The sequence below is a fragment of the Oxyura jamaicensis genome, unplaced genomic scaffold (assembly GCF_011077185.1).
Source record: "Oxyura jamaicensis isolate SHBP4307 breed ruddy duck unplaced genomic scaffold, BPBGC_Ojam_1.0 oxyUn_random_OJ72840, whole genome shotgun sequence".
In the NCBI taxonomy this organism is placed as follows: domain Eukaryota; kingdom Metazoa; phylum Chordata; class Aves; order Anseriformes; family Anatidae; genus Oxyura; species Oxyura jamaicensis.
This window is the reverse complement of record NW_023311276.1, coordinates 239,435-261,824: the sequence shown is the minus strand read 5'-3', so window position 1 is coordinate 261,824 and position 22,390 is coordinate 239,435. Positions and strand designations below refer to the sequence as shown.

The 22,390-nt window shown below is 54.6% G+C and overlaps 1 protein-coding gene across 1 annotated transcript; it reads right to left on the bottom strand.

The window, feature by feature from the left end:
- Positions 1-5,755: 5,755 nt before the first annotated feature.
- On the bottom strand, positions 5,756-22,333 carry MVP (major vault protein). The gene is made up of 17 exons (XM_035314501.1): positions 22,125-22,333; positions 21,714-21,889; positions 20,965-21,160; positions 19,776-19,899; positions 19,566-19,697; positions 18,513-18,607; positions 17,246-17,482; positions 16,405-16,530; positions 15,773-15,931; positions 14,600-14,850; positions 9,296-9,493; positions 8,612-8,750; positions 7,937-8,148; positions 7,355-7,471; positions 6,932-7,058; positions 6,445-6,633; positions 5,756-6,015 (listed from the first exon to the last, which is right to left on the bottom strand). Exons 2-17 carry the CDS (start codon positions 21,830-21,832, stop codon positions 5,872-5,874), a joined length of 2,565 nt encoding a protein of 854 aa, XP_035170392.1. The 5' UTR covers positions 21,833-21,889; positions 22,125-22,333; the 3' UTR covers positions 5,756-5,871.
- Between the last annotated feature and the right edge of the window lie 57 nt (positions 22,334-22,390).

Here is a 22,390-nt window from a genome sequence, read left to right as displayed (position 1 = left end):
CATTCAGAGGGTGGTGATGTACTGGGACAGGTTGCACAGCGAAGTGGATGCCCCATCCCTGGAGGTATTCAGGACCAGGTTGGACAAGGCCCTGAGCAATGTGATCTAATGGGTGGCATCCCTGCCCATAGCAGGTGGGTTGGAACTAGATGATCTTTAAGCTTCCTTCGAACCCAAGGCATTCTGTGTTGCCTCAAGTACCTGGCATGGCTCCTCTGTCCACCTGGAACCCCTCCCTAGACTCCAGGCCCCTTACCTACTTCAAGGGTCACCCATTGACTAGCTGATCCAGCTTGACGCTCACTGCAAATGCACACACTTACACACTCATCCCTCATGCATACCACAGTCACAAGTGTCCCTGGGCATAGCAGCATGGACCCACTTGATACCCTGGCCTGACACCCCAACCCAGACTTGAGGCCCCCATTACTCACTGGCTTGTCCAACTTAAAGTTTGCAGGTGAATGCACATGTACACCCCATGCAGGCCAGCTTGGTGAAGATGCAGACACTCAGACTCCCAGTAGCCAGCATCAGGCTGTGACCTATGGCCCTGATCCAGCTGCTGGTGCAGAGCCTGCACTCACCTCACTCACACCAGTTGCCCCCAGCAGCTCTTTGGGAGCACAGAACGCTCACACCCCATGGCTGAGCATCGAAGACCCCCCCACTCACTCCAGTAGCTGATGCCAGGACCCCACTGGACCCAGTAGGTGGCACCACAGGCCAGGTGCCCACTCCTCCAGTCTCACTGGCACCCAGTCCATTCACACAAACACATACACAAACATACATGAGTTTAAAATAATAATAATAATGAAAGAAGTAGATAGGACAGACAGCAGTGATCAGATGCAAACCAGACAAGTGTACATCCCATTTTACCTGTGAACCACCATTTTACACTTTTTCTGCCTACCCCCTATTTGTTCCTCCTCTGTTTTCACCTTGCACTTCCCACATGGGTTTGCAGAGCTCTGCAGTTTCCTGTATCCCTCAGAGTCCAGGGTCCCCCTGGTTTAAATTCTTATCTGTTGCAAAGTCCATGTTGATCCTCCTAGAAGTATTTTGATAGCTCATCAACTAGTGTGACTGGGAGGTTTTTTCTTGTCATTGTCTCCATGTTTGTTTTGTCAGGTCTGTGCCTTAGCATTTTGCATATTGTTCCCCTTCCTTTTCTTATCAGCCCGATCCAGAAATCCTCACTCAGAAAACATTGCTTGAATCAATATTCCCACATCCTGTCTCTTATTTATTCCAGCTGTCCAGGTTTGTTTCTGGTCTATTTGTTTATCCTAACTTAGAAGTCCTTGATCAAGATAACCCTGCTGGAATAAACCTCCCACATTCTCATATGCCCTTACCAATTAGTGTACTGACCAGACTTGGTTCCAGTCACTGCCTCCCTTTCTTTTTATCACTTGTTGCCTTGTAAAAGGTTCTTGACCAGGTAGGTGCCCTTAAAGGAGAAGGCACTCTCATACATACATCTCCCCAGTATAGGTCCTGATGACCCCAGAACAGAAGGCAGGGCTGAGGGTCAGAAATACAGCATTAAATATGTGCAGATAACAGGACACCATCTCTCTCTTGACCTTAATGTCCTTCTCCCTCAGAGGCTGCTGCTTCTTCTTGCTTAGGTTCAGAAACAGTTGTTGAAAAAAAGCAAATACATTTTTAAATGCCCATTGTCTTGGAGCAGTGCTCAGCAAGCAAAACACCATTTGCCAATTAGAATACAATCTATTACAAAAGTCTGGTGGTAAATATGACTTTTAGCAAGATAATCCATAGGGTTACATTATAGATGTAGGATCCACAGAATGTTGGCATTTTTTTTCCTCTAGACATTGCACCAACCTTGCTAGTTAAGGGACTGCGTGTTGTACTGGGTCTGGCTGGGATGTTAACTTTCCCTGCAGCAGCCCATACAGTGCTGCGTTCTGCACTTCTAGCTAGAACAGCAGTGGTATCACACTGGTGTTGTGTCTGCTGCTGAGCAGTGCCGGCACAGCATCAGGGCTCTCTCTAATCCTCCTAAGGGGTCGGCAAAAAAGTGAGAAAGAAACATCACCAGGGCAGCTGACCTAAACCAACCAAAGGGATATTCCATACCATATGATGTCACACTCAGCAATAAAAGGTGGAAAAAGGAAGAAGAGGGGAGGGGTGGGCTCTTGTTGCGAAAACATCTGTCCTCCTCCCGAACACCGGCTACGTCCATTGAGGCCCTGCTTCAAGGATGTGGTCAAGCATCACTCATTTGTGGAAAGTAGAGAGTAATTTCTTTCCTCTGCATCACTTCCACACAGCCTTTACTTGTTTTGTTTTGTTATTGCCTTTCCCCCTCCCTTTTCCCCTTTCCCTTTTTTCCCTTTAGTTGAATTGTTTAATTAATAATAATATTTCCTTAATATTTTTTTTTCTCTTTAATTAAATTATCCTTATCCTTATCTCAACCCATGAATTGTTCTTTCCTTTACTTCTTCCCCTCCTCATCTGAGGAGGGGGAGTGAGAGAGCGGTTGTGGTGGTCAGCTGCCTAGCACGGTAGTAACGCACATGTCCCACATGATGCTTTGAAATAACTTGGAAAACTTATTATGCAACATGGTTGCATGAACCACAGAACAGAGGCAAAAATCCTTTAATGGATTAGTCATGTTTTTAAATTAGGGAAGAGGGGGTCCAAGAAAGCTGGTTAATATTTAAAGATCACCTCCTCTGAGCTCAAGACCTGTCCATCGCAACAGAGAAGTCAGGAAAAATGCTGGGAGGCCTTCATGGATGAACAAGGAGCTCCTGTCCAAACTGAAACAGAAAAAGGAAGCATGCAGAAGAGGAATACAGAGACACTGTCTGAGCATCCAGGAAAAAACGTGGGCCCATTGCTGAATAAGACTGGGTCCTGATTACAGAGGAAAGGGAAAAGGCCTAGGTACTGAATGCCTTTTTGCCTCAGTCCTTACCATCAAGACTGGCCTTCAGGAATCCTGGGTGCAAGAGACACAGCACTGTCTGTGGTGTAAAGAATTTTAATTCTAAATGAATTCTAAAAGAATTAGAATTAGATGATGAATTAGAAGAATTAAAGCATTTCAGAATGAATGACTAGCTGAGTGGATGAGGGGAGAGCAGTGGATATTTTCTACCTTGACTTCAGCAAGGCTTTTGACAGTCTCCCATAACATCCTCATACACAAGCTCAGGAAGTGTGGGATGGATGAGTGAACAGTGAGGTAGATTGAGAACTGGATGGATGGCAGAGCTCAGAGGGCTGTGATCAGCAGTGCAGCCTTGTTGGAGACCTGTAGCTGGCAGTTTCCCCCAGAGGTCAGACCTGGGTCCAGTCCTGTTCAATTTACTCATCAGCAACCTGGACAATGGAACAGAGGGCACCCCTGGCAAGTTTGCTGATGACACGAAGCTGGGAGGAGTGGCTAATACCCCAGAGGGCTGTGCTGCCTTTCAGAGGGACCTCGACAGGCTGGAGGGTTGTGCGGTGACATACCTCATGAGTTTCAAGAAAGACAAATGCAGGGTCCTGCACCTAGAATGGAGTAACCCCATGCACCAGTACAGGCCAGGGGTTGACCTGCTGGAAAGCAGCCCTGTGGAAAAGGATCTGGCAGTTCTGGTGAACAGCAGGCTGACCCTTGTGGGTAATGTACCCTTGTGGCCAAGAGGGCTGATGGTATCCTGGGCTGCATTCAGAAGTGTTGCCAGCAGATCAAGGGAGGTGATCCTCCCACTCTACTTAGCCCTGATGAGGCCTCACCTGGAGTATTGTGTCCAGTTCTGGGCTCCCCAGTACAAGAGGGACATGGAACTACTGGAGCAAGTCTAGCAGAGGACTGCAAAGATGACGAGGAGACTGAAGCATCTCTCATACAAGGAGAGGCTCAGAGAGCTGGGCCTGTTTAGCCTGGAGAAGAGAAGGTTGAGAGGAATCTTATCAATGTGTACAAATATCTGAAGGGAGAGTATCAAGAGGATGGGGCCAGATTGTTTTCAGTGGTGCCCAGTGACAGGATGACAGGACAGGCCACTGTGTTTTAAAGCGCCTTAAATGGGGACACTAAGTTCATTGTGACAGTAATGTTCATAATATGGGGACTGTCTTATAAACGCATTTTGTTACTAAATATCATCATAAAATCATAGAAACATAGAACGGTTTGGATTGGAAGATCACCTATTTCCAACCCCCCTGCCAATGGGCAGGGACACCTCCCACTAGACCAGGTTGCCCAAAGCCCCATCCAACCTGGCCCTGAAGACTTCCAGAGATGGGGCATCCACAGCTTCTCTGGGTAGCCAGTTCCAGTGCCTCACCAGCCTCAGTGTAAAGAACTTCATCCTAATGTCTAATTTAAACCTAACATTTTTTAGTTTAAAACCATTCCCCCTTATCCTATCACTAGACTCCCTGACAAAGTGTCCCTCCCTAGCTTTCCCGTAGGCCCCCTTAGGTACTAGGAAGGCGCTATAAGGTCTCCCCAGAGCCTTCTCTTCTCCACTCTGGACAACCCCAACTCCTTCAGCCTGTCTTCATAGGAGAGGTGCTCCATCCATCCCCTTGATCATCTTTGTGGCCCTCTTCTGGACTCATTCTAATAGCCCCATGTCCTTCTTGTACTGGGGCCCCAGAGCTGAACGCAGTACTCTAGGTGGGGTCTTATGAGATAATGATAATTCAGCAAGAGCAGGAACAGTGGTCCACTTCTTACTCACATTTAGTACCTTAATAGAATCATAGAATATCCTGAGTTGGAAGGGACCCATAAGAATCATTGAGTCCAACTCCTGGCTCCACACAGGTCTACCCAAAAATTCAGACCATATGACTAAGAGCACAGTCCAAACACTTCTTAAACTCCAGCTTGGTACTGTGACCACGTCCCTGGGGAGCCTGTTCCAGTGCACAACAACCCTCTCAGTGAAGAACCTCTTCCTGATGTCCAACCTGAACCTCCCGTCGCAGCTTGACACCATTCCCGCAGGTCCTATCACTGGTCACTAAAGAGAATAGATGGGCGCCTGCCCCTCCACTGCCCGTGAGGAAGCTGTAGACTGTGATGAGGTCTCCCCCCAGCCACCTCTTTTCCAGGCTGAACAGGCCAAGTGACCTCAGCCGCTCCTCATACATCTTCCCCTCTAGGTCCTTCACCATCCTTGTAGTCCTTCTCTGGACACTCTCCAAAAGTTTAAGGTGCAGTTTGGGCTGGCTATCCTGGCCATTAGTAACTGTGATGGAAACTCAGCTACCACAGACTAGAGCAACAGAGGGCTCTACCCCAGCCTGCAGAACCAGAGATTAGCACCAGAGATAGCACCAGAGATACCAAAGCAAGGCAACAGAAGGGTAATCCTTGCAAGTCCAGCCAAGACTACACAGGGTTATCCTGGCAACTGCAGCAACGCTGATCATGCACTCCCTTCCAGAGAAGTGGGACTGTAAGACCAGGCAAATATACACCTATAATACCCTTAAAAGGTACTTAGCAGCAGTACTAAGTCTTCTGCTCCATGAGTGCATCTCTCCCAGGAGATGAAACAAATGGCTGAGAAGTGTTGTGCAAAAAGAGAAGGTGATGCAATTCTTTCTGGTTCTTTAAGCAGGAGAATGTCAGGTTATGGGATAAAAGCTCATCTGCCCAGTCACAAAGGAACACAGAAGCATGATGACAGGTGGTCGTCCCCTGCAAAACACACTCTGATGTCGCTACCCCCAGCCCCACCATCACTTTGACTTTACAGCTGCAATCTGTTTGCTTTATTCTGGTAAAAGGAAACACGTGAAGAGGGAGGGGAGGTTTCAGCTGGTCAGGACACGCAGGTCTCTGGGAAGGCCCAGATACCTGGGTCCTCAGAGAGCAGAGGCTGGGGAAGTGGAGTTTTCTGGAGGAGCTGCCAGGCCCAGCAGTCCTCGGGCGGTGGCAAAGAGGTTGAGGGGTGCAGCACCATCGGTGATGAGGGTTGACTGGAGTCCCAGGCCCTGCAGCAGCTTCACCTGGAGGTGGGCACAGCGCTGGTCATCCCTCCCAGCACAAAATAACCCTGGCAGACCATACCCTCTCCAGCAAGTCCAAGCAGGCACTGCCTCCTAGAAGCGCTGTCCTCCTTGAGTTGCTTCCCCACTCAGACCTGCCCCATGGAGACCCCGCCCCATGGAGACCCCCACCCCATGGAGACCCCACCCCCTACCAACAGCCTGCCCCCATAGGCTTAACACCCACAAAGCCCCACTTGCTCCCCTGAGATCCAACCCCCCCCAAGCCAGAGACCAGCCTCTGTGGCCTCCACCCTTCCAAGAGGCCACGCCTGATGCCACGCCTCCCACAAAATGGCCACCACAGCAGACCCCACCCCCTCTTAAGCCCCATTTTAAGCCACACCCCATCTTAAGCCATGCCCCCCTCTTAGGCCACACTCCACCCACCTGCAGCTCAGGCCCAGCTCGGGCGATGTCCCGAATGGTGTCGGGGCCCAGGGCCCTGGCCACCTCCCGCACCCGTGAGGCCTCCACATCCGCCAGTGCCTGGGCCCGTGCCGCCTCTACCTCTGCCCGGGCCCGCTGCGCCTGCACCTCCTGCGCTTGCACCCGCTCCAGCCGCTTCAGCTCCGCCTCCTGGGGGTGGAGAATGCATCGGGCCCACCCCTTTAGCTGGCAGACACACCCACCCACTACAGGCCCCTCCCACACAGCCCACAGGTATGCTGCTCATAAGTTATATGCCCCCTCATAGGGGCGGGGCTAGAATGGGACACGCCCCCTAGGACAGCCCCATCCTCTCATCCCAGCTCCTCCCCAACCCCAGGCCACATGAGGCACCATTAGCCCCATCCCTCCCACCAGGCCCCACCCCTCCATCAGGCATCGCCCCATCAGGCCCCGCCCCTCCCACCAGGCCCCACCCCCAACTCACCGTCTCTATGGCGACAGCCTCAGCCTTGAGCTTGGCCTGCAGGATGGCAGCTTCGCCCTCGATGCGGGCAGCCTCTGCCCGGGCCTGAGCCTCCGCCCGTGCCACCCCTGCGCTCTCCACCGCTGCGCTGTGGGGCTGTGTCACACACCATGCCCACCATGGGCCACACCCCCTCCCACCACGCCTTCCATCCCCAGCCCCACACCTCCGCCCCAGTGCCCTCAGGGAAGATGGAGGACCACAGTTCATACTGGGAAAGCCGCAGAGCCTCAGCGCACCTTGGGGAGATGGAAGGCCCCAGTACACCCAAACCCACTGAGGATGACCTCAATGCATGCTGGGAAGAGGTAAGACCCCAGTGCCTGTGGGCAAGCAGAAGCCCTCAGAGCCCCTAGGGCAGTGCATAATGAGGAGATGGTTGACCTGAGAGCCTCAAGCTCCAGCAGTTCTCTGCGTGCCCGTTCAGCCTCAGCCTGGTCAAGGAGGCGCTGTCGTTCCAGGCGTCCTCGGGCCTCCTGCGCTAGGCGCTCTGCCTCGTGCCTATTGACAGAGACCAAGGGATGCGAGATGCATGGGACACTGGGGACAGGGTGGGACGCAGGCTACGCTGGAGATATGGGGGAAACTGGGGGTGTGGGGAGGCAATGAGGATATGGGGGATGTTGGGAACACGGGGAAACAGGGCATGCTGAGGGTATGTGGCATGTAGGGGGTGTGGAAAGACATGGAAGGAAGTTTTGGGACATGGGGGATATGGAGGACATTTGAGGACATGAGGGATGTGGGAGAGACAGTCAGGGATATGGCAACACAGGGCATATGGAGAGCCAAAAGTAAACATTTGCAGACATGGAGGGACTTCTGGAGAATCAAGGGAGACCTGTCATTGGCCTCCTGGGAGTTAGTGGTAATCCTAACAGCAAACTGGGAGGTGCACTGGAGAAACACAGGGGACATAAGGAGGACTTGGTGGGATATGAGGTGACATGGGGAAACATGGGGGACCTAGCAGCAGCCTCCTGGGAGTTGGTAGCAATCTCGATAGCCAGCTGGACACTGCGCTGCAGGGCATCGCGGGTGCGCTGATCCACAGGCTCCACACTCTGGATGTCGACACTTGTCACCACCAGCCCATTGGGGGCAAAGCGGAGCTGCTCCCGCAAACGCCCACTCTCATCGAAGCCAAACACAGCTGAGCAGATGAGACGATTTGAGTTCTGGGGACATTGGAGACATCAGCGTCACTTAGGGATGTTGAGGCTGTTGGGGCAGTGGGGACACTGGGGAACATACAGGGCTTCATCAATGCCAAACAGAGCCAAGCAGAACAGCCTGTTTGAGTTCTTGGGGCATTGGGAAATTCCTGATGTCCCCAAAGACTTTTGGGCACATCAGAGGCTCAGGGGGACATTGGAGACCCAGGGTAATATGCAGGAGCCACAAGGTTATGCTGAGTGACACAGAAGGGGCACATGCAAAGTTGGGGGGGAGGATGTTGAATCTGAGTGGACCACGGTCACACATGCAACATAGGAAGACGTGTGGGCACAGGTAACACAGGATGGTGCACCAATGACCCAGAGTAACATGATAGGAGAAGGGGGCGAAGGCACTGGTGATGTAGGTGAAAGTGGGGATACTTGGGCTCGACCAAGGGGAAACACACATGACCAACAAGACCTTGTGGAAGTCATCAAAAGTGACGGCAGCAACAGCGCCACGCACACGGGAGGCCAGGGCCTTGCAGGCATCACCCACAAAATCAGGGACACTGAAGAGGCGCCCCAGATCTTTTGGTTCTTCTGGTACCTCGAAGTGCCTGCAAGGAAAGTGTCCTCAGGTCTCTCCCACCCCAGAGTGCTCCCACCCTGGTCCTGACCCTGGCCTGATCCCACTCCCACTGCCATAACCCACCTCTGTCCCAGAACCACCAACCAAAGGCCAAAGCATCAGGCTCCACTCAGCTGCCAAGCTGCACCTCCTGGCTCTAGCACGTGCTCCCTAATTAAAGTCTCTGTCCCCAGTGATGACCCAGGATCTGTTCTGTCCCCATATTGTTGTCAGTGCCTCCACCACATCCCGCCCCACCTCCTCCTTGTCCTCCTAGACCAGTCTTGCCCAAGCAGCATCACTGCCCGCTAACCCTGACCCCACCCACAGCCTAACCATGGCCCCACAGCCCAAGTCCTGACCCCACAGGGCTCAAGGCCCTATCCCTAGCGTCCAAGACTATCCCAAATCTAACCCCGCCCCCAGCCCTAGCCACGTCCCCAAGGCTCACGCCTTTACCATTTACCTGAGATGGTTCCAGGCCCCCACCCTCATCACCCGTCCCCATGGCTCACCGACATAAGCCTCACCCACCAGTTGTAGGCCAGCTGGAGCTGGAGGCGGGCATGGTCAGCAGTCTCAATGGTCACAATGTCGGCACAGAAGTCGGGGCCAAGGCGGAGGCAGAGGCTGCGGCGGGCATGGGGCCGCTTGGGGCGGCCTGCTGAGAGGGACAGGACCGTCAGCTGCTCCCCAGGACCCAGCACCACCAGCTCAGGGCCCAGCACCACCCTGTAACACAGCAAGAACACGCCAAAGATAAGCCATGACACACAAGTCCCAGCACTGTCACATGCACCACAGAGACCAATACCACCCTGCCACATCAAGGACATGCTGTGACACATGGATGAAAGCACAGTCACACTGGAGCCCAACACTACCTTGTGTTATAACAAGGACATGGAAAGGATATGGGTCACGTGCTAAGGTGCAAGACGGGGACACACCAAGGACTTATCATAGAACCACAGAATCCCAGACTGGTTGATGTTGGAAGGCAACTCTGGAGGTCATCTGGTGCAAGCCTCCTGCTCAAACAGGGCCACCTAGAGCCAGTTGCCCAGGACCATATCCAGATAGCTTTCAAATATCTCCAAGGCGGGAGACTTCACAACCTCTCTAGGCAGCCTGTGCCAGTGCTCAGTCACCCTCATAGTGAAAAAGCATTTTCTGAGGCTCAGAGGGAACCTCTTATGATTCAGTTTGATCCCATTGTCTCTTGTCCTGGCACCGGGGACCAGTGAAAATAGCCTGGCTCCATCTTCTTTGACCACCCCTGCACTCAGGTATTTATCTACATTAATAAGATCCTCCACTGAGCCTTCTCTTCTCAAAGTTCAGAAGTCCAGCTCCCCCAGCCTTTCCTCCAGGCGACGTGCTCCAGGCCCTTTATCATTTCTGTAGCCCTTCATTGGACTCTCTCTGCAGGATGGGCAGGTCTCTATTGTAATGGGGAGCCCAGATGCAGTGCTCCAGGTGTGGCTTCACCAGTGCTGAGCAGAGAGGTGCATCACCTCAACCTGCTGGCAACACTTTGCCTAATGCAACCACTAGCTGTCACTGTGGCAAGGGCACATTTCTGGCTTATATTGGACTTAGTGTCCACCAGGACCAAATTTTGCAGAACATTTTCAGCAAAGTTGCTCTGCAGCTGGGCAGCCCCAGCATAAATGTTGTGTGGGGCTGTCCCTCCCCAGGTTCAGGACTTTGTACTTGGCTGTGTTGAACTCCATGAGGTTTCTGCCTGTCCAGTTCTCCAGCCTATCCAGGTCCAGGCCCTCCTGTGTTACAGCAGCGGGACCCTCTGGCATCTCAGCCACTGCCCCCAGCTTTGTATCAATCACAGTCTGGCTGAGGATCCACTCTGCCCCCACTGTCCAGGAGACATCATTACTGGAGATGTCAAATATGACTGGAGTGAGTACTGATCCTTGGGGTACACCACCAGTTACCAGCCTCCAACCAGACCCCATGCCACTGGTCACCACCCTCTGGGCTCAGCTGCTGAGCCACTCTTCAGTCCACCCTGTTCTGTGCTCATCCAGCCTAGGCTGCAGCAGCTTGCCAGTGAGGATCTTATGGGGGACTGTGTCAAAGGCCTTCTTGAAGCCCAGGTAGACTATATCCACCAGTCTCCCCTTATCTACCTGGCCAGTCATTTCATCACAGAATGCTATCAACCATGTTCATCCAGCATGACTTCCCCTTGGTAAATCCACGCTGACTCCTGCTCCCGATTATTTTCTTGTCCTTCCTGTGCCTGGAGATGGTTGCCAGGATTAGCTGCTCCATCACCTTCCAAGGGATTGAGGTGAGGCTGATGGGCCTGTAGTTCCCTGGCTCTTCCTTTTTGCCCTTGAAGAAAAGAGTAGCACTTGCTTTCCTCCATTCCTTGGGCAGCTCTCCCAGTTGTCATGATTGTTCAAAGATCAACAAGCATGGCGTTGCAATGACATCAGCCAGCTACTTCAGCACTTGTTTACCATGCAGATCTCCCGACATTCCTGCTCTTGGGATGGACTGCTCCTGAGCTTGGAGGAGGTAAGCTTTCAGAATCCCATAGGACTCTTCCAAGCAGGTCTCGGAGAAGCTATAGTCTCCTAAAGTCCAGGCTTGTGATCTTGCTTTTTGCCTTGCTTCCTCCCCTCAGGAGCCTGAACTCCACCATCTCATGGTTACTGCAACCATGGCTGCCTTTGATGTTCATATCCACATATCCTGCAACTGACCACAGATCTCTGATTCCTTTTGTTGATACCCCATGCTGCATGCACTAGGATACAGACCCTTCAGAAGAGGCTCCCCAATGTGCTCATTTCCCAGAAAATGTATGTTTTCTTTCTCCATAATCACATCTTATAGGCACATACATGCTTACAGACAAACACTCATGGTGATTCTGCTTCACACCCCCTCCCCATCAGAAGGATCAAGGAGACCGCTGCCACCTGGGCCTCACACCCCCGATTATCACCCACAGAGTTCTCTAGTCACATCTGATACTCTCCAGGTTGCTCCTTGCAGTATCATTGGTGCCCGCATAAAAGCTCAGCAGGGGAGTAATAGCCAGAGGGTTGGACTAGCTTTGGCAGTCCTTCCACAACATCCTGGATCCAGGCCCCCAGCAGGCAGCACAAGAGGCCAGGGTGACCAACGGGTGCCTCCATCCCCTGAAACAGACAGACATCCACCAGTATCACTCACCAATTCCTCCCATTGCTCCTACATGGCCCAGGGTCAGTCTGCCCAGTTTTCATTTGAAAACACACCCAGCTCCTGACTCCTCAGCTTTGAGGGCAGCAAACTTATTACGCAGCTGCAAGTCTTCAGGGGGAGCAGGACCACTCCTCTTGGCATCAGAAATCTCCAGCTTCCAGCCTTTGCCTTCCTCAGAGTTCATAGAATCATAGAATATCCCGAGTTGGAAGGGACCCATAAGGATCATCAAGTCCAACTCCTTGCACCGCACAGGTCTACCCAAAAGTTTAGACCATGTGACTTAGTGCACAGTCCAATCTCTTCTTAAATTCAGACAGGCTTGGTGCAGTGACCACTTCACTGGGAAACTGTTCCAGTGTGCAACCACCCTCTCGGTGAAGAACCTCCTCCTGATGTCTAGTCTAAACTTCCCCTGCCTCAGCTTAACCCCATTCCCACGGGTCCTATCACTGGTGTTTATGGAGAAAAGGTCTCCTGCCTCTCCACTCCCCCTTGCAAGGAAGCTGTAGACCGCAATGAGGTCTCCCCTCAGGCTCCTCTTCTCCAGGCTGAACAGGCCCAGTGACCTCAGCCGCTCTTCATACATCATCCCCTCCAGGCCCTTCACCATCTTCGTCGCCCTCCTCTGGACACTCTCCAACAGCTAAATGTCCTTTTTGTACTGTGGTGCCCCGACCTGCACACAGTACTCAAGGTGAGGCCGAAGCAGTGCAGAGTAGAGCGGGATGATCACTTCCCTCAACCAACTAGCAATGCCACGCTTGATGCACCCCAGGATACGGTTGGCCCTCCTGGCTGCCAGGGCACACTGCTGGCTCATATTCAACTTGCTGTCAAGCACGATCCCCAGTTTGCACATACCACTCTGCTAGGAACAGGCTCTGTCTAGCTCACATGCCAAGGACATGCCATGACATGGAGGTCCCTGCTCCTGCTCCCCAGGCCCCAGCACCACCAACTCAGAGCTCAGCACCAGCCTGCAGGGTCACATGCCACAGATATGCCAAGGTATGGATCATACCCAAGCACATGCTGCAGACACACCAAACACATGCTAGGATACATGGGTCCCCACACTGTCACCCAGTCCTCAGGGCCCAGACCACCATTTTGGAGCCTAGAACCACCCAGCGACCTGCCAGAGACATAGGTGAGTCGTCTAGACACATGAAGGACATGCCATGCCATGTGTCCCAGCATTATCACCTGCTCCCTAGGCCCCAGTACCACCAGTTTGGAGCCTAGTACCACCTTGTATCTACCTACATTCACCAACTTTAGGCTATGGACACTGGCCACATGCCAAGGACATGAAATGACAGGTAGGTTCCTGCACCACCACCTGCTCCCTGGGGCTCAGCACCACCAGAATGGGGCCTAACACTATCCTGGGCCAGTACATGCTGATGACACACCAAGGACATGAGTTACATGCCAAGGACATGCCAAGAAGATGCAATGACATGCAGGTCCCTGCAATATCAGCTGCTCCTTAGGGCTCATCACCACCAGCTCAAGGCCCAGCACCAGCCTATGGGATCATACACCAAGGACATGAGTTACATGACAGAGACATGCAGAGGACACGTTATGAATCCATACACTGTCACCTGGTCCCCAGGGCCCTGCATGGCCAACTCAAAACACAGCATGACTTCACAGCCTGTCAAGGACATGCAAAACGTCACATGCCAAAGCATATTGGGTCTGGCTGGGATGGAGTTAATTTTCTTCATAGCAGCTCATATGGCGCTGTGGTTTGGGTTTGTGACCAAAACAGTGTTTATAACACACCAAGGTTTCAGCTGCTGCCGAACTGCACAGTACCAAGGCCTTCTCTGCTTCTCTGGCTGCCCTGCAAGCAAGGAGGCTCGGGGTGAGCAAGAAGCTGGGAGGAGACACAGCCAAAACAGCAGATCCCAACTGGCCAAAAGGCTATTCCAAACCATATGACATCATAAAAGTTTGTATTTTTAAAAAGATGGGAGAAAGGAGGAAGAAGAGGGACATTTGGAATGATGGCATCTGTCTTCCCAAGTAACCAGTACACCTGATGAGCCCTACTCATCACGAGCCCTGGGAATGGCTGAACATCACCTGCTGATGGCAAGTAGTGAATAACTCGTTGTTAGATTTTTCTTGCTTGCACATAGAGCTTTTACTTTACCAACTAAACTTTATCTCAACCTGAGACTTTTCTCACCTTTACCTTTCCAATTCTCTCCCCCATCCCACTGGGGGGAGTGAGCAAGCAGCTGCGTGGTGCCAAGTGCCAAGCAGCCTACGAGGGTTAAACCCACAACACAAGGACATGCCAAGGACATGCCAAGGACACACGAGTCCCCACACCATCACCTGCTCCCTGGGGCTTGGCACCACCAACACTGGGCCCTGCATCAGTCAGGGCCCAGTGTTGCTGGGGCCACGTACCACAGACGTGCCAAGGACATCAGTTACATGTCCAGGACACACCAAAGATGTGCAGGTCCCAGTAACATCATGTAAACCCAGCACCATCCTCTGCATCACCTCTGTGCCCAAATCCTCCTCCTGCATCCCCCCCCACCATATCTACCACGTCCCTTTCCCGCCATGCCCAGAACCACAGGTGCTCACCGTGCCCGCCGCTCCCGGTAGTCGTAGACCTGCACAGCAGCATTGTGGGGCACCTGGTAGGTGACGGCACGGGTGCGGTCACGGTGTTGGACCTCAGCATCCAGGCTTGAGGAGGAGGGGACCCCAGCATCCAGGCCAGTGCGGTCTCCACGAGCTTCGGCCAGCAGTGCCTCCACCCCGGGGGGCAGCTCCTTCTCCCACAGCTCCTCGGCCTCCGTCAACATGTAGGTCTGGCCCGTCACCACCCGCACCTGCATTCACACCCACTTCATGGTGCTGCTGGGCTGGGATGGCTGCTGGGGGCATTGGGAAGGGATTTGGGGGGGCACTGGGAGCATTTGGAGGGTGTATGAAGGCATTAGGGGGGTACTGGGAGCATTGGGAGTTTGAGGGCACTGGAATGGGTATAAGGGACACTGGGAGCACTAGGATGGTGTGGAAGGGCACTGGAAGCAGATACATGGGATACTGGGAGCCCTGGGATGGACTGTGGGAGGTGATGGGAGGTACTGAGAAGGGGGCCAGGGAGCACTGGGAGCACGTCTGGGGGCCACATGGGATACTGGGAGCACTGGGAAGTGTTGTGTGGAACACTGGGATAGGTTATAGGGGTACTGGGAGCACTGGGAAGGGAGCTGGAGGCACTAAGATGGATTTTGGGAGCACTGGGAGAGGGTATGGGGATACTGGAATGGGATATGGGGGCACTGGAGGAACGTGGAATACTGGCAGGAGAACTGGGGGCACTGGGTGTGGGAGTGGAGGGGCTATAGTGAGCTTGCCAGATTACTTGGGCTATAGGGAGCCCTAGATGTTTTGGGGAACTACAGGGAGCTATGTGCATTATGGGAAGCTACTGAGGGCAATGGGGGGACCTACAGGCATCTGTGGGGGCCACAGGAGGCTATAGAGGGCTGTGGGTGAGTGGGAAATGTTTATGTGGGTCTACAGAGGATTACTGGGGGCTATAAGGAGCTGCAGGGGTCTATGGAAAGCTACAGAGTGCTGTAGAGGAGCTCTAGAAGTCTACAGGGAGCTACAGGGGGCAGTAATGGGGTGATAGGGAGCCACAGAGAGCTAAAGGAGGCTATAAGGCGGCTAAAGGAGACAATATGGGCTATAGGAGGCCACGGGAAACTCAGCTACAGGTTGCTATAGCAGAAGGGCAGGCACCTTGCCAGTGCGGATGTCGCGCACATAAATGCCCTCGTTGTCAGCTAGGGCCACAGCCCGGCGACGTTCCAGCACAGTCACCTCGGCGGGTGGCACGTACTCGAGGGGGCCCCGGGCCAGCCAGCGGTCACCTGCACGCCGTGTCACTTCTGTCCCCTCCTGGGGATGTGGGGATACAATCAGCAACCAGCCTGCGGATGCAGGGATACATGGACCCCTACCCAACTCCTGGCTGGGGACATGGGGACACAAACACACCTCATGGCTCTCTGCTACCAGCCAGTCTGAAGGCATGGAGACAGGGACTACCCCCATGGCCTGCCAGCTTGGGGACAGCATCCCCTCCCATTGTCCTCTGTTACCCACTTAGCTTGGAGACCCAATCATAAAGACAGATGTCCCTTCAAGTGTCCCCTGAGGCCCACATAACCCCCCAGACATCCAACACATACCCAACTGTCCCCAGGTACCCAACTGTCCCCCACGACATCTAACTACCAATGGGTCCTCCAGTTGTCCCCTTCGTCCCCCAGTCACTCCTGGTTGCCCTGGTCATCCCAGGCTCCCTGGATCCCCAGTTTCTCCCAGGTGCCTCCAGGTGATCCTGCAAGCCTGGGTGCCCCCTGGGTCACCTCATTGGTGTCCTTGATGGTCTGGAGTGCCTGAAGCAGTAGCCCCTCATCCTCAGAGAGCACAAAGACATCCTGGATGCCAGCCTGGAGCCGCTCGCCTGGTTGCAGAAAGAAGGACTTCTCCCCCTGGGGACATGGGAATGTGTCACCAGCAGGGCAAGGATGTGGCAATGTGGTGAGAACATGGGGCAGGGGCATGGGGATACGGTGAGACACACTACAGGGATATGTGGATGGGGGCATTAGGGCCCCTCAAGGATTCCTTTGGGTCCCTGTGGACCACTTTTAAGACCTTCAGGGATGTCTACAGGTACGTCAGGGCCAACTTCAAGTCCCTGGGGTCCAACCATGGGCTTCTGTAGAAGCTTAGCATCCCTCACCAACACGTTAAGGCTAATTTAGGTGTTGTAGGGTCCCTTGGGACCACCTTTGAGACATTTGGGGATGCCTATGTGTACATCAATGCCACCTGTGGGCTCCTTGGGGGCACTCAGGGCACCCTGGGGACACCTCAGGGGTAATGTCAGGATCCCTCCGGGATAACTTTGGGACTCTAAGGGATGTCTCAGAGATGCATTGGGGCCACCTTTGAGACCTCTGGGGACACCTATGCATATGCCAGATTCCCTCAGAGCCATGTGTGGCCCTTGGGGCCACCCTCAGGTCCTGGGGTCCACACCTAGGACCCTGGGGCCACTTTACTGTCCCCCGCTGATACATTAGAGGCACATTATGTCTTAGAGCTGCTCAGTACCACCTTTGATACTTGTGGGGAAGCTCAGGCCACATTAGGTCACCCGCAAGTCCCTGGAGACCACCCTTGGTTCCCTGGGGTGCCCACCTTGATAACACGCTGCTGGCCCAACTGGGGCTGCCCGTTGGGCCCCACAGGGTCGAGCACCACGCAGTACTGCCGGGGACCCAGCGTTGTCACCTGCACCTCAGCCACCACTTCCTCAAACACCTCTGGGACATAGGCCTCGCTCTGCTCCTGCGTCACCAGCCACTCCTCACCCGTGCGGCGCACCCGTCCCTGTGCATCCTCAAAGGTCCGTATGGCTCGCAGGTGCAGGGCTTTCTACATGAGGGAGGGACACAGTGGGTGATGGGACACCAAAAGCTGACCCCACCAGGCCTTGTCACCTCTGTGGGCAAGGAGACAGGGTTATGGGACTTCAAACTTGTCCCAGGGGGTCCTTGTTATGTGCGGGCAAAGGGCAGACATGGACACGGTGGATTGCAGCAGGGCTGGACCCTCTAGAGAGTCCTTGTCACCCACAGGTGCAGGGAAAAAGGGGACACAGGGAGCTCGGGGTGGGGGGAATGGGACCCTCAAACATATCCCCAAGGAGCCTCATCACCTGCAAGTGCAGGGGCAGAGACATCAAGACCTGTCCCAGAGTGGCCTCGTTACTTATGCATGCAGGGGGACAGGGATGGGGTAGGTGGAGGGGACATGACTCTCTGGAGAGCCCTTGTCACCCATGAGCACAGTGGGGACAGACATGGTGGGTCGAGGGGAGACAGGACTCTGAAGGGTCCTCATCACGTGCAGGTGCAGGGGGCACAGGGGGGTGATGGTACCCCACACCCATCCCGGAAGGTCACTTGTCACCGTGGGTGCAGAATAGGGACACAGAACCCCCAAACCCATCCTGAAAGGTCCTTATCACCTGTCTGTGCCCGGAACACATAACAGGACCCCCAAACCAGAAGGTCTCTGTTACCTATGAGTGCAGCAGGAATGGGCTCATCTGGGCTGGTGGGGACAGGATACCCAGAGGGTCCACATCACCCCGAGGCAGGGGGAACAAACACATCATAGCTGAAGGGGACAGTACCCCTCACACAGTCCTCATCACCCATGGGTGCAATGGGGACAGTGCCATGATGGATCAGGGTGATAAGACCCTTCACCCATCCTGGAGGGTCCCTGTCACACCCATGCTTGCAGGAGAATAGGTACATGGACGCCCAAACCCAGTCCAGAGGGATTTCATCACCATAGGCACCACAGGCACAGCAACACTATGGGCTCAGGTCCTGGAGAGTCCCTGTCATCTGTAGATGTAGGGGAAACCGTGGGCAAGGGTCATGATGCCAGGTACCTTGTCAGTGAGGACGTAGGCATCCACAACGTCGACCACCTCCTCGTAGACACCGGGCAGGTAGGCACCCACCCGCTTCACCAGCCACTCCTCCCCTGGGAGCAGAGGGATGGGGCTAAGGATGCTGCAGTGCTGGGCAGCGTGGGGACTGGGAGTCCCAGGGGTACTGGGATGGGATGGGTTTTGAGCAAAGGGTCATAGGGGGCAGATGGGAGAATCCTAAGGGTGCTGGAAGTACTGGTAGTTATGGAAGCCCTATGGGTGCTGGGGATCTTGAAAGGCTAGGGGATAAGAAAGGGTCCCACAGGTGCTATGGGAGAGGAGGAAGGTTATTGGGGGGGGGGGGGGGGCCAGGAGGGGGGGGTTGGGTATCACAGGGGCACTGTGGGGTCAGACAGGGATGCTGGAGGTGCTGTGGGGTGAGAGGGGGTGCTGGACAGTGGAATGGGAATGCTGGAGACCCCAGGGAAGCTGAGGGATGAGGCAAGTGTCCCTCACATGCTGCAGTGTGGGGAGGGGTGCCCAGGGGTGCTTCTGAATAACAAAGAAATCCCATGGGTGTTAGGGGGTGACACAGGGCTCCCAGTGGTGCTGGAGGAGTCCCATGGGTGCTCAGGATGCTGGGAGTCCCAGGAGGGCTGTCAGACAACATAGAAGGTGCGTGCATGCTGGGAGGAGACACAAGGATTGCAGGGGTGCTTGGGGTCCCAGGAGTCCTGGAAGATGAGTTGGGGTGCTGCAGGCTCCAGGGGCACTGTCAGATGAGCTCCCATGTGTGCTAAAGGGTAACATGGGGGTCACAGAGGGGCTGGAGGGTAAGAAGAGGATCCCAGGTTATGGGGCGTGGTGTCCCAGGGTGTCCCAGGGCTGCCTTCAGGCAACGGTGAGGTCCTGTGGGTGCTGGGGGGGGGAAGGGGGTAACCAGTTGCACAAGGTGACATTGAGCCAGCTAACACTGAGGCCACAGAGTTAGGACAGAACCCAGGAAGCCACTGCAGCTACCAGGGAGCCCTGGAGTGTCATCGGGTGCAACTGGGTGTCCACAAGTGCTACCTGTGACACGGCGGATGCCCTGACGGTCAAGACACTCCTTGCGTGCTCGCAGGCGGATGGCCTGGTTGTGCCCAATGACAGTGGCCTGCAGCGTCTCAACCACCTCCACCTCCTTACGGGGGATGTAGGTGCCTGCATGTAGGCAGCACCATCAGCCCCCAGCTCCCTGAGGTCTCCTCAGGGGGTCCCCAAGAGGGTGTCCTTGCTCACCAGGACCCTCGAAGAGCCACTCGTCGCCTGCTACAAACTTGTTAGAATCCTCATCTTCAAAGTCAAGCAGGGCCCGAAGGCGCAGGGCGGTGTCAGCCAGCACCACCTGCAGTGGGGTGACACCCTGGGGACACAGGTGTTGGAAGAGAGTTGAGTGAGACAGCCTGGGAACATGGGCATCATAGTGGAGGCGTGGCAGATGTGGAGGGTCAGAGGGATGGTTTCAGGGGTTGTCCTGGGGACACAGTAGAAGACATGGGGACACACAGTGGTCACTGCAGGAGATGTAGATGGGAGGTGTCACTGTGGACTAGGTGGGGACACGGGGTCATGAGAGGGCTATGAGGGTAAGGGGGTTACAAGGGTCCTTGCAGAGAAATGGTAGGTATGGGGGTCATTGTGATGGACCTGAGTGGAATCCTGGGGACTGGGACACAGGTTTTCACCATGGGGGATGTGGGTGACAGGCTGGGGGTGGGGACACTACAGGGGCACAAGTGACACTATGGAGACAGAAAGCACTGAAGGGATTGGAAACACCGCAGGGACACCTTGGGGAGAGGTACACAGGCTCAGCACAAGGCCAAGGATGACACACTGAGGGGGGTCTCTAGGATAAACTCTGGGCCATGAGATGGCTAGAGCAGGTATGGAAAAGTATGGGGAACTATATGGGTGATAGGAGCTGAGAGAAACAAGAGGGGGATTAGAGGAGCTATAGGGGCTATGGGTAGCCATGGAAGGTTACAGAGATGTGTTACAGAGAGGGATTGTGAAGTCTATAGAAGTTGCAGGAGACTGGGGGGTGGGAGAGTGGGAGGGAGCAGAAGAAGTATAGGGGTGCCAAAAGAACTGTGGGAGCTACAGGGGTGCTGTAGAGCCTCTAAAGAGCTGCAGGAAAACACAAGCAGGTAGCTGGAAAGATTACAGAAAAACACAGTGGGCTACAGGAACTATAAGAGAGCCATTGATGAGCTAGAGGTGTTCCAGGGGTCATGAACAGCTAAAATAGCTGAAGAAGCTATAGGGGACCACCACAAACTGCAACTATGGAAGCTATAAGAGGCCACGGTGGGGCTGAGTTATAGAAGACTGTCATATGCTACAAGAGCTGGGTGGTTGTCTATAATTACCAGGAAGGTTACAGGGGACTGCGGAGTCACTGCAGGGAGGGGGTTGTTACAGGTACCTGCTGGAGCTCCTCGCCAGGGTACAGGGGGAAGGGCTCCTGGGCCAGGCGGACATCGAGGTCAGCATGTCGTAGACGGACCTGTCCCGCACCATCGACCAGCACAGCCCCCATAGGGCTCCGGGCCACAGGGTTGAGCACCACGCAGTAGTGGCGGGGGGGCACCATCACCATGCGTTTGGGCGCAAACACCACCCTGTGGGTTCCCCCACACTGCTCCCCTCAGCTCCACAGAGCCCCCAGGGCCCTATGGAACCCCTCAAGTCCTCCACAGCCCAGTCTAGCCCCACAGCCCTCCTATGGCCCTCTACAGCCTTATGCAACCAACTTGGTCCTATAGAGGTCCTACAATCCTACAGAACCCTCAAAAAAAAAAAAAAACAGCAGCCCCACAGAGCTCCTGCAGCCCTGTACAACTCCAACAACTTCCTCCCCTCCTCCAAGGCCCATGGAGTCCACATAGTCCTACAGAGACCCCCAACACCTCCCATAGTCCTAAAGAGCCCCCACAGAGCTCCCTCAAACATCACTCACAGCCCTGTAAATCCCACTCTGTAGCTACATAAATCCGCCCATCGCATAGCACTAATGTATTGTAGTCCTGCCAATCACAGCGTAGAACTCCCATCCCACAGCTGCCCTCCCCTGCCATAGCATCCACGTCTTTCAGTCCTGCCAGATGTAGGAAGGAGACTCTCCAACGTCTCCCTGCCCCATGTCTCCATGTCTCCCTGCCCCAAAGCACCCACCTCTCGTGGTCCTGCCGGATGTAGGTGTGGGGCCCAACCTCCACACGAGTGACATTACTGTTGAGGTCCAGCACGTGGACATAGTGGTAGGGGGGTATGCGGATCACAGGGTCTTCCATCGGGTAGGAGACTTCAGTGTGCAACACAAGCCTTTGCCACAGGGACAGGTGAGCTTGCTGTGGGACAGAATAGCCTGTTGTGGCTCACTGAGGGAGTGGTAGGCCTTGTCACGGGCTAGAAAAGCTCTCCACGGGGCAGGTGAAGTCCCTGGAGGGCAGATGAAGTTGCCACAGGGTGGATGAGATTGCCAGGGGAGCTGAAGGCCTCAAAATGGCTGGGAGACCTCGCCGTGGGGCAGGAGAGCTTTCTGATGGGCAGAGGACCTAGTCATGGGGCAGAAGGAGACCTCACCTGGGGTGGCGCAGGAGATGACCTCGCCGGGGGTCAGGAGATCGCCCCTGGGGCACAACACCGGGCGGCAGAGCGGGAGAACCCGGAAGAGCTCTTTGCCTTTGCCCTGGCCCAGCCCTGCAGGCAGACAGGGCCCAGCCCACCGGGGCCGCCCCACGGGCCCGGATCTGTCCCCGCCCGCGGCAGGACCGACCCGAGGCAGGGCGTACTTTCCCCCCACCGGGTAGGCAGGGCAGGGCTCGCCCTAACCCCCGCTCCCCGAGGCG

What these genes read in the sequence shown, in the direction of transcription:
- MVP (XM_035314501.1), bottom strand. Translation starts at nt 21,832, where the DNA reads ATGGAAGACCCTGTGATCCGCATACCCCCCTACCACTATGTCCACGTG. An exon ending in CCATCAAGGACACCAATGAG is followed by an intron (nt 15,932 to 16,404) that starts GTGACCCAGGGG and finishes CCACATCCCCAG; the next exon opens with GAGGGGACAGAAGTGACACG. An exon ending in CTCCAGCTGGCCTACAACTG is followed by an intron (nt 8,751 to 9,295) that starts GTGGGTGAGGCT and finishes CTTTCCTTGCAG; the next exon opens with GCACTTCGAGGTACCAGAAG.